Source organism: Mytilus edulis, chromosome 14, assembly GCF_963676685.1.
Source record: "Mytilus edulis chromosome 14, xbMytEdul2.2, whole genome shotgun sequence".
In the NCBI taxonomy this organism is placed as follows: Eukaryota; Metazoa; Mollusca; class Bivalvia; order Mytilida; family Mytilidae; genus Mytilus; species Mytilus edulis.
In genome coordinates this window covers 57,835,956-57,848,537 of record NC_092357.1, presented here as the reverse complement: position 1 = coordinate 57,848,537, position 12,582 = coordinate 57,835,956, and the positions used below count along the sequence as shown (strand labels likewise).

At 32.2% G+C, this 12,582-nt stretch overlaps 1 protein-coding gene across 1 annotated transcript in view; it reads right to left on the bottom strand.

Moving 5' to 3' along the window:
• Window positions 1-1,627: 1,627 nt before the first annotated feature.
• Window positions 1,628-12,582, bottom strand: part of LOC139504327 (uncharacterized) — a 31,370-nt gene continuing 20,415 nt past the window's right edge. The window contains exons 11-17 of the mRNA XM_071294396.1: window positions 10,170-11,387; window positions 7,395-7,434; window positions 6,080-6,360; window positions 4,829-4,856; window positions 3,623-3,925; window positions 2,764-3,039; window positions 1,628-1,964 (exon numbers count right to left, since the gene is read on the bottom strand). Coding sequence (XP_071150497.1) covers window positions 1,630-1,964; window positions 2,764-3,039; window positions 3,623-3,925; window positions 4,829-4,856; window positions 6,080-6,360; window positions 7,395-7,434; window positions 10,170-11,387 — 2,481 coding nt within the window. The 3' untranslated portion in view covers window positions 1,628-1,629. The remainder of the gene's footprint in view (window positions 1,965-2,763; window positions 3,040-3,622; window positions 3,926-4,828; window positions 4,857-6,079; window positions 6,361-7,394; window positions 7,435-10,169; window positions 11,388-12,582) is intronic.

Here is a 12,582-nt window from a genome sequence, read left to right as displayed (position 1 = left end):
CCCTGAAATCAAGATAAAAATTAAGTTAAATGAATGTGTTGTTTCTTTAGGTATCTTATATATGCATCCAAACAACGTAGGTAGCACAACCTAAAATCAATATAAAGTTATAAATCCAGTTCATGTATTGTCTTTTTCAAGCTATCATACATGCTACTAATTGTTTTCATTTAAATCAACAGAATACTACTTAAATATATATCATCATAATACTATGTTGCATTATATATTCTTAGATAATCTACACCATTTCACAAAATGTTAAAACCAGTACCGAACAGTGTACAAACTTAGACTACTATCAAATTATCTATGAAAAAATAATGATAACATATAAAGTAATTATGATAAATACAATTTAAATCAGTCGATAATAATTTGTTACCCTAATATCTGTACAAAAGATTAACATAAAATATAGATAAATATTTACATAATTTTATCAGTTGAAAAGCAAAAAACACACAATCTTAGAAAAAAATAAAATATCGAGATGTTAATATATAGATTTACATAAACTCAAGTAAGTATGATGTGGTTGTTTCTTTTCATCTTCTGCCAAACATATTCTTCCCTGTCATGTTGTTGTTAAGCATGATATGTTGTTGGTATAGAAAACGAGATCACACGTTTGATACTAGCAAGATTTCTTGAATTCCATCTCAGGAATTTTATGCTGTCTCTGAATTACATAGACAATATTTTATCACAGAAATTTAAAAAAAAAGCATGAAAATCCCTTATTATACATTTCATTACGAGGGCCGATTTTATATCACCATGAGATATTTAGTTCAATATAATGAATTTGTTACAAGTTTTATATTTTGATTAAATACTGATCGTTGAGATCAAATTATGTCTCATTCTTATAATAAATTAAATTAAGTCCATTTCTTGTTTCTAAATAAAATACCAGCATAATGTCGTATGTCCTTTTACAGAATCATATTTTAAAACCTGACATTTGTTTAATTTTCGCTTCAAAATATTATAGAAATTAAAACATGGATTAGATTTAAATATGCAAAATTTAAGTGTAAATTATTGAAGAAATCACACATTCGATTTTATAAACTTTAAGGTAATATAAATCGTTTTGACTTTGAACGTTACCAGTGACCTAATAAAAAGCAGATTGCACTATCGTAATATTGTTTCATGATGATGGATCAGCCAATCAAATCAACGCATTTCTCATATCACATATCACTTATTCGTATCACACTTGGTACAGTGTGATACAACATTTTTTATGTTAATATTAACCATAAGAAATTGTAATTGTTTGTATAAGGAATAGGACGATATAAAGGCATTCGTGTTAATCAAGCTTTTTTTGTGTCAAGTGTATGGTGGACTGGTGTTTGTCTTTTTGAATTTTTTTTTTTTTTTTGTTGCTGTTGTCTTTTTAATTTTCTTAAACAGCTCTTTGACAACTCAAATTTTTAGTAGAATTAAAAATATATCTTCACCAAAAAATAATATAAAGTACCAAATATAAAATCAATAGTAATTTCTGTTTTTCAAATCATTTGATACACAGGTTATTTATAATATCTTAGTATACACAGAAAGATCTTCAGATCTTAAGATACAGGATCTATGTACGTATAACCTACTTCCAGTTTACTTGTAGCAACCATGCATGGTTGATATATTTCTACTTGTAACCAATGTGCTTTCTATTTCATCTGCCAGTTCAGTAGTAACAGAGTCTTCTCGTAAAGCTTTTAGAAATTCAATAAATCCCTTTTCACTCCCATGCAAAAGAATGTCCATTAGTTTTCTGTTCTTTTGTATTTGTGCTGGGCAGGCATTTATCATTTGACTATCAGCTATTGTCAAAATATCACATGATATTAAATGATCTACTATTTTCTCATGATTTATACAGTCAATGATAGTTGAGTAATTCTTCTGTAGACGAACTCTATAAACAGGAACAGTCCAGTCGGACAATCCTACAATTTATAGATTAGAAGTTTTTGTTATCACTTTAAATACATGTGTTATAACAATAAACAACGAGAGTTTCACGGGATATCATAGATCATGACCGCAAAAGTCGTAAATTATTTTGGAAAATCCGAGTAGAAATTTTTGAGGGAAATCTCAGCATTAAAATAAGACAAACAATTATCGAAAATGTAAAAACAAATAAATTCATTTGTTTTACATTGTCTTATCGGAGCCTATTATAGCTGACTATGCGGTATGGGCTTTGCTCATTATTGAAGGCCGTACGGTGACATATAGTTGTTAATGTCTGTGTCATTTTGGTCTTTTGTGGATAGTTGTCTCATTGGCAATCATACCACATCTTCTTTTTATACTGTATGTTTTTTTTAAATCATTTAAGTAAATGATGGTTTATACAAAACACGGGTCATCCAGGTTAATATTGTAATTATATTAACGACAAAACGAAAATTCAAACAAAGAATACAAACCCCTAATATTAACAACGGTGTCACAAGAATTGTAGGGTCAGCCTATATGAGACTATCCTTTCCACATTTATTCTATAGGTTTTTGCATTGTTTATTTTCATATGTTATGTTAAAAAAAAACTGTTGCTTTTTTTCTTTTTGCGCCATGAATTATCTCTAGTCTACCATCAACTTATTGATTGATTGTACTTTCGGTACTTTCACTTTTACAAACAAATATTAGACCTTTTTTAACTGGAAATGTATCAAGAAGATCAATGCAATACAAAGACTGCTATTTGTGTATTTTCATATAAAAGACAGCTCATACCTTTATTTTGAGGTTCTAATGCTTCACTTGAGCCCTCTTCCTGTGAATTAGATTTCAATTCATCTGCTAAATCTGTGTATCCACTTTTCCGTAGTGCATCAACGAACACGGTATAAGTGGACTCTCCCCTTTTATTTACTATTTCAAGCAATGCTTTATTCTGATCATCTTGTCTAACGTGCTGCTCAATGCTGCGTCTGTCATCGGATGATATCACTAAATGTGACATCATATAATCTAAAGTCTGGCTGATATCTATGTCCTGTATGATTCTCTCTGTATATTTGATTAGATTGTTATTAGTATCAGAATTAAAATGATTTAAGATTTTGTATTTTTTCAATTTCGTCTGATATCATTATTGAGATAACCACTGAAACATGAGTCCACTCACAACAAAATTAAGAAACCACGTGCTGTTTTCACTTTAAAGCAGAAGCGTTTACAGAAAGTGCATGTGAATTATCGCCGTTCAAAAAAATTACATGCTATGCTGCACCTTACTGTAGGTTTATTTAAAACGAAATTTTCCTTATTGAGTTGGAACGTTTGGTTTATCATTATTTTCAAATGTCTCATTAATAATGATAATAATAATAATAACTCTTTATTTAAAGAGGGTTACACAGTTAGCTATGACACTTATTTGGGAATTTTGTTAAAAATAATGGCGGTAACGAAATACTAGAGACTAATCATATGATTGTGACCAGTATCTCACATGACAGTAGATTTTAAGTGGTACATTATTGGAAGGAATGTAAGTTTACGCGAACAGACAGCTGACTCTTAAATGTAATAATAGTTCATGTAAAAAAGTGATATCAGACTAATGGATTAATACTTAGACTGTCCGTACCTTCCGCTTGTTCCGGTAATCCTACTCCATATGTTATGTATGGTAAAACACTACTTAATTCAAGGCGTTGGAGAGCTTTGAATAAAACTTCATATGTAGCTTCTGGAAGTCTCCTCCAATGGTTCAGGACCGCCTCTGTTTGGCTACGAAGATTTGTAACATGGTTTCTTTCAATCTGTTGCATCTTAACCACTTCAAGTCCAAGTTCTATTCCAAGCTGATAAGTTTGATTACCTATATGATCAGGCAGTTGTTGTACACTTGAACCTAATGGTCTAAGATGCAACATGTCTCTTGGTTTGTCTAAAATATGTTCACCCAAAAAATTATTCATCTTTTTTATTTCAAAATAAAATAGAATATATCGCCCGTTAAAACAGTACTGCCTTCCCGTGATTTTGCAATGGTCTGCGTAATACATTGTAATAGTCTATAAACAATTGACCTTAGTATAACATTGATGTTGATAGTTCATCTTTTCCCTATGATATCCACGTAAATTGTTAACACTTTTGATTTAATAGTAATAAATCAACAGTCTTTCACTTTATCTAGTATTCCTTTCAACATAATAAGTGAACAAACACAAACATTGCCAAAATAGTATTTGAAGGGCATTAACTCAAGTACCAAGATGATTAGTTTTGAAATGCTTATCAGAACCGTTCAGAAATGTAGGTCCTCAATACTCTTCAATTTTGTTAATTGTCTGTTTTTTTTTTTTTGTTTTTTTTTTTAATTTATTCAAAGGTCAATGAAGGGTCTTTAGTAAAGAAAAGGCGTGTCTACTTATTCATGGTATCTTTGATGAGTTTTACCTTTCTACATTGGCTAGAGGTGTGGATGAGGATTTAGATCTCATAGACGTGTTTAGCCCCGCCGCATTTTTGCGCATGTCCCAAGTGAGGAGCCTCTGGCCTTTGTTAGTCTTGTATTATTTTTAATTTTAGTTTCTCGTGTACAATTTGGAGTTTAGTATGGCGTTCATTATCACTGAACAAGTATATATATTTCTTAAGGGGCCAGCTGAAGGACGCCTCCAGGTGCGGGTAAATCTCGCTGCATTGAAGACCTGTTGGTGACCTTCTGCTGTTGTCTGTTCTATGGTCGGGTTGTTGTCTCTTTGACACATTCCCTATTTCTCTTCTCAATTTTATTGTACTGAATTGTTTTTAAACGATTTAAAGATTAGTAATGTTCACTTACCAAACTGTTTTTGAACTTCTCTTGATATCTAAAATAAGAGACTTCAATTTAACAAATATTCTTGAATAACTAGAGGTAAGATATTATCTCTTTATACACTGTATGGATATTTCTTTCCAGAAAAAATGTAATTTACATGAATTATCAACGCGTTTTTAAAATACAAGTACAATCATAGGGCTGTTTCACTTTTTTTTACTATAAACATGGCGTTGTCAGATTATTTTCAATCTATGAGTTTGACTGTCTTTGTGGTATCGTTTGCCCCTCTTGTGCTGTCTAGAATAATTTCCTATGACATGTATAGTACAACCCACCATTTTTTATCTTAAAATGTCATGTACCAAGTCAGGAAAATTACCATTGTTATATTATAGTTCGTTTTTGTTTGTGTTACATTTTGATGTTGTGTTTCTGTTGTGTCGTAGTTCTTCTCTTATATTTAATGTGTTTCCCTCAGCTTTAGTTTGTTACCCAGATGGGTGTGTTTCATAATAGATTGACGAATTTCATACAGCGGTATACTACTGTTGCCTTTATTTTTCCTAATCATGGTTGATTTTATAATGAAACATTGGAGGAAAATTTCATTATAGGAATCTAATGAACGGAAAATTATCAATGACATGTATAATCTATGAAAAAAGAGCAAGATCATTAAAACCCTGTCGGAAAAACTTACACCAATAACAATTTATCTATACACCAAAAATATTTGACATGTGACTCATCAACTGATTTCAACAAATTAACTGAACACAAAACAATTATGTTGACCAATGTATCATGCACCATGGTTTATGGCATGTAAATAATGTACGAGGAGCATGCACTCTTTACAATCAAACAATAACACAATATGGTTCACTATTAAAAATTATATAAGAAAGAAGTAACTTACTATGAAAACTCAATATTGGCAAGCGAATCATGACATTGAGGATAAAACAAACTAAGTCAACGTTGTAATGGACAATTTAGACTACAAGGACATTACAGCCAAAATATATTTGATATATTGCTTCAGTATTTTATTTTAAACTTAATTAAAGTCAAGTTTTCTGTTAGACACGAAGGTCTTACCACGAAAATGCATACCTTACATAGTTATCCCCTCGTTAAAGATAAGGGATACTTTCATGGGATTGATATTTCTCACAATCAGTTAATATATCAAGAAAGGGAGATCAAGAATATTGATCATATAACATAAAACATCGGAAAGCAATACAAGAGGTTGCACATGTTTACCTGACATAATTTGTGGATGTCGATATCTTCTTCTTTCAAACTGTTCTGAAGCTGCTTAAATGTAGCATTTTGTGAACTCTTTTTCCAGTCATAAAGAGCATTCATTTTTACATCAAAGGCCCATCTGTTGCTTGATTCCTTAATATTATCCCAAGAACTAACTGGATTTTTTTCCTTAAGGTGGATATACATTTTTCTTGTTTCTTCAATTGTCATTTCAGCTGCGAAGCGTCCCAAGTGTCTATCATTCGGATTACTATCTAGCCATGCCATATCTAGACCTGTAATATATTGTAACTTACATAACTAAAAATTAAAAACTTTGCATTACGAAATGCTAAAAAAAAATCTCATTTATCTTATTTTTATTTAAATATCTGCTTAATTTAGACTAGTACATCAACATAATTTTCATGCTTGAACTAGTCTAACTAAGCACACGAAAAATACTGAGCAGACGTGTAAAAGAAAGAGATGAAAAAAACATGAGCGACCCAGCAACCCAACGACACAAATAACCAGAGGACATGCAGTGATTAATATATAGCTTAAACAATAGACAGAAATGTAAAACATATGTAATGCCCCTTAGATTCCCCTCGACAAAGATAGTTGTAAATCAATTTAAGAAAAAATGTCTTAAACTACCTGCCAACGCCACTAGGTTCCCAAAAAAAGCAATGAATATATCATATAAAGATAACATTGTTAAATTCAAGTTCAAATTTAGAACCTAAACACTGAATTTGAACTTTACTTGGTAATCAGTATTCTGACTTCCATCCAACAAGGTTTGTACTTCTACATACTGCATACAAACAAGAGACATGTATTTGATTTGACCTGGAAAGGAACTAAACCCTTGACTACACACGTTTTTGGTGAGGTTCTTATTCATTCTAACTCTAAATATAAATGGTAGGTCTCACAATATAAAACAGTTTAGATTTAATCAACATTTGAACTTTCATCTTACGTAGTCAAAACACACTTAGTGATTCATATCATTTGGCATGTGCTAATGGTTTACTGTTGAATTTTTTTAATATCCAGCATCTGATTTGCTTTTAATTTTGTCAGTAGGTTTGTAATCATGGGGTTACTGCTTTATTGTTTTGTATACAAACTATCCGATTTTCCTTTTTTATTTATATTTGTCAACATATTGTTTTGGTTGCCTCATTGTTTTGCTCAATCCTTTTTCATATAAAAAAAAAAACACGAAGACATTTAGAATAATTTGTTATAAAGTGTTATACTAGTAATACATATTAGCATATCAAACTAATAATAGTAATATTAAGAAATATCTTACCCGGACAATCTTCCTGGCATATGTCAGCCTTCATAGGTAACTGTAAGATAAGTTAATACATCTATTGACAAATAAATTATGATATCTCTACACTTAATATGATTGAGGTGTGCAGCACATATTGATGATTTAGTCTTGGAGAACAAAGTTTATTGTTACATCAGAAATGGCCATTTAACTACTAACCAGTAACTGCGATATTTCTGTTATCATCATTTTGCGTCAAATTTCAATTGTCTGCATAGAGTCCACACTAGTGATTGAAGCCCGTTCTTATTAATTTAACTTGTTTTATGGGCGAAAAAAGGGGGGTGTACTTAAAAAAAGATGAACCTAATATGTTTTTATAGTATAAATCAGATCGCTTGCTTTCACCTTTTATCGCTAAGGCCTTTTCACATAGCTTTTTTACGGGATGAATATAATTATCTACTTCTTTTTATGCTGTATAGTAAGCTTATAACATGTACCTTATACTTTTTTTCACTTTTAGCCATGCGTTGTCAGTTTATTTTCGATTCATGAGTTTGACTGTTCTTTTGGTATCTTTCGTCCCTCTTTTATAGTAAGCTTACATTGGTAGACGATGGTGTAAATGTATTTTGATCAATCAAATTTAATAGAAATACAATACTAATTTACGCAAGGAGAATAAATTGATCATATCACGTCATAAATATAATTAACAATATCAAACCAATCCGAAACAGTCATTTTGATATAAACATCTCCTATTCATCAATGTGTAAGAAACGAAGGCTGTTACTCCTCATGCTAGGTTTGACCTTACATTGATTTGGTTTTATATTTAGGTCCTAATTTGGTAATTAAGCCCATCGACTGTGTCGGTTTTGAAACACCCTCGGCTTTTAGATATTCAGCATTGAACTTTCCTTATTAAGATTAAATCAGTTAAGCGATGCGGACACATAAAGTTAAAAAAGTGATGTTTTTGTATTGGTTCTTTTAAAGACTAAATAATACCTTATTAAACCGTTAATAGTTAATCAGTCAATTTTCATACTTATCCACTACGATAAAATCAGAATTTTTCAAACAATTCTATTGCAGTCAATTAAGATCTGTTCAGTCTACATTAAGATTTTATTTTTAAATAGTGTTACCTACCTGTACACATCAACAGCATACTGAATTGTTAAAAAAATTCCACTGAACTTTACTGAATTAAGGTGGTACCTAACACTACAGGGAGATAACTCTGTAAAATCAGCTAAACTTTCAAAATACGTTGTGATGAAAAGGGAATATTAAGCTTCTCAATGATCAAAATAAGTGTTTGTGAAACTGTTATATAACCAGTGTAATTTTTTTCTGATAAAACGTTTGGTTCAAATCTTTTGAAATTTTTATGTTTTTGTCAAAGGGTCAAAGTAAATACTGTGTCAAACTTTTATGAAAATTAAACGAGCCAAATAAATTTTCGTTAAAGTGTTGGGTACCACCTTAACTTCAAGAGAATTATCTGAAAAGTACTGAGTGACCGGAAGGATAAGTACTGAGTGATCGGAAGGAAAAGTACTGAGTGATCGGAAGGATTAGTACTGAGTGACCAGAAGGAAAAGTACTGAGTGATCGGAAGGATAAGTACTGAGTGATCGGAAGGATAAGTACTGTGTAATTGGAAAGAAAAGTACTGAGTGATCGGAAGGATAAGTACTGAGTGATCGGAAGGATAAGTACTGAGTGATCGAAAGGAAAAGTACTGAGTTATCGGAAGGATAAGTACTGAGTGATCGGAAGGATAAGTACTGAGTGATCGAAAGGAAAAGTACTGAGTGATCAGAAGGAAAAGTACTGAGTGATCGAAAGGAAAAGTACTGAGTGATTGAAAGGAAAAGTACTGAGTAATCGGAAGGAAAAGTGCTGAGTGATCGGAAGGAAAAGTACTGAGTGATCGGAAGGATAAGTACTGAGTGATCGGAAGGAAAAGTACTGAGTGATCGGAAGGAAAAGTACTGAGTGATCGGACGGATAATTACTGAGTGATCGGAAGGAAAATTACTGAGTGATCGGAAGGATAAGTACTGAGTGATCGAAGGGAAAAGTACTGAGTGATCGGAAGGATAAGTACTGAGTGATCGGAAGGATAAGTACTGAGTGATCGAAAGGAAAAGTACTGAGTGATATTGGAAGGAAAAGTACTGAGTGATCGGAAAGAAAAGTACTGAGTGATCGAAAGGAAAAGTACTGAGTGATCGGAAGGAAAAGTACTGAGTGACCAGAAGGAAAAGTACTGAGTGATCGGAAGGATAAGTACTGAGTGATCGGAAGGATAAGTACTGTATAATTGGAAAGAAAAGTACTGAGTGATCGGAAGAATAAGTACTGAGTTATCGGAAGGAAAAGTACTGAGTGATCGGAAGGAAAAGTACTGAGTGATCGGAAGGAAAAGTACTGAGTGATCGGAAGGAAAATTACTGAGTGATCGGAAGGATAAGTACTGAGTGATCGAAGGGAAAAGTACTGAGTAATCGGAAGGAAAAGTACTGAGTGATCGGAAGGAAAAGTGCTGAGAGATCGGAAGGATAAGTCTGAACATAAAATGATAGATTGTAGACATCTGCCAAAATTTCAATGGCTAATATCCTGAAAACAAGTGCATTGACCCATATTATTTTTAGTAATCCCCTATCAATATATACTTTTCATATGACTATAAATCAAAATGACCTGTCAAGTTTAAATTCATTTACAAGTGAACTGACTTTTCATCTAACAGCAAAAAGTTGAAAAAAATCTATAAAAGAGAGATACCTTGTCTGCAAACCATTTGGACACAATATTAGTCTTGTGTATTCTATTGTGATCATGACATGTCCATTCTTCCTTAGACATGTTCGATCTCAACGTGTGGTCAAAAAAGCAAAGACCTGACCCACAAACTATTCCAATTTGAATGGTGAATGGCAAATCTCTAGTGCAATCAGAATCATCTGAAACTGAGAAATAGAAATTGGAAATGTTTGTGATGGCATGTGTGAGGCATTCCTGAGCTGTTGATGCTATTGTATGTACAATGGAAATTTGGCTTTCTTTGTGAGAAAGAGAAACTATGATTCTGTTTCCCTGAATGTCAATTCTCATATCGTGTTCATTATCAATTGTAACATCAGCACTGTCTGTGAAGATCATCAAGCGACTGGATTTAGTGCTGACTCGAAGCTTCCACATTGATATAAAAGTCGCAATGAATCGGTAAAGGATAGCAGGTGGTACAACTTCCTCCTTAAACATATAAGCCAGATGTATGCTTCTGTCAAAATCTATCTGTTGGCTGTCTTCTCTTTTGGTGCTTATCATGCATGGAACTAAGAAAAATTCAGATTCATTTTCGTCGTCTTTTTGTCTACAAATTATGTCCAGATGAACTAACATTTCTACCATATAATCTTTATGCTCTGAGATCTCCTTGAAACAGTCTTGTTTCCATATTTCATGTAAATCCTTTTTCAACAATTTTCCACTCTCTTTGAGGTCTCCTAATATTTCAATGAGATGTTCTGGCCAAAACTGTTCGTCAGTAACGATGGAACGTAGCACGTCTACCAAAAATACTGGGTCAATGATAACAGTATCTCTCAAGCAAGCTTCATCGAAGTAGATCAGTTTTCCCAGGGCATGGTTAACCTTCAGGAACTTTTGTAGCTGATCTGGGGTTAATGCATGTTTTTCATTCTGCTGGTTAAGGTCATTCAATTCACCAATGGATAGTACTTTCTTTTTCTCCTCTACTTTTTTGGCTAATTGAAGTTCAAGGGGTACAAACTTTGTTGGCATAGGTTCTCCACAATAAGGATGGTCTAATGCAACTTCCACCAACTGCTTCTTCAATGTGTCTAATTCTTTGTCCTCTTTGTTTCTTGCATCCACAAAAATAAGTGGTTGATATTGAAGATGTTGTTTTCCTCCATGATTTTCGAAGAGTTTTTCGATTGAGTCTTCTAAAATTCGTCTCTGTTCCTCAATATCACCCTAAAATAGAAACAGATCAAAACCTTATATTTACAATCCTCCTTCATTATTTTCTTTACAGGATTATCTAAAATTGTCGTCTCCTTGAATTTAATCTCACTTTACCATTGGATATATTAATACAATAAGACTTTTGACGATTGCTTAAAATGAAAATGTTAACGGTAATAGTTCCAAAAAATAATGTTTCATTGTTTAGAGAATTCCATAGGAGATAACAATTGACCATTTAAACTGTCACATGGGTACTTACTGATGTTGTTAAGTGGGGAAAAGCCATAAAAATCCATTCCGACTACATTACATATTTCTAGCAACAGTGGCCATGTTTATTGATGGATCAAATCTCAGATTCACTTTGGTTTAAACAGAATGTTCAGGTTAGTTTTGTGTGTAGTTTGTAACACAGTGATGACTGCTGTACCAATATTTTGACTATTTTATTTAATATTTCTGTTTTGTTCACGCATCGTTGTAAATATAACGGAATTTGATGAGACTGTTGTAAAAGTGAGAGGTTTAGTGCTATAAAACCAGGTTCAATTTACCATTTTCTACACTTGAAAATGCCTGTACCAAGTCAAGATTTGAGAGTTGTCGTCCATTCGTTTGATGTATTTTGTCATTGGATTTTACCATGTGACAAAGGGACTTTCCGATTGAATTTTTCTAGGTATTTTTGTGATTTTACTTTTTTCAGAGATCTTGAATACAACTAAAATGTGTCAACAACTTTTTAACTTTTATTGAGATTAATCAAGTGTAGAACAATTAGAAAATAAATTTAAAAAAAAGTGGCAGGTACACAACTACAATTCTTCGAGGTTTAATAGATGATCTTTGTTAACAACAATAGGAGCTGATACATGTAGCACAAATCTAGTTCATCATCAATAATTTTTGTTGAAAATAACTCATTTCTAAGGTAAGAAAATGATAGGAAAAATCTTCGAACAATTTTGTAATAGAAGTGCATCACTTATTTGAAATCTTTCTGTGAAAATTCAATAATTAAGGCTGAAAACTTTCAGAGTATATTATATTTAAATATGTACCATCTAGTAAATCAGACGGATGATCAAAATACCACAAAATATTTCATTGTGACAAGTTCATTTCTTCAACATATATCAATCTTTTCTGTAGTTTTGGAGATATAGGGGGAAAACCAACGGATGGGTTCTTTACACCACAT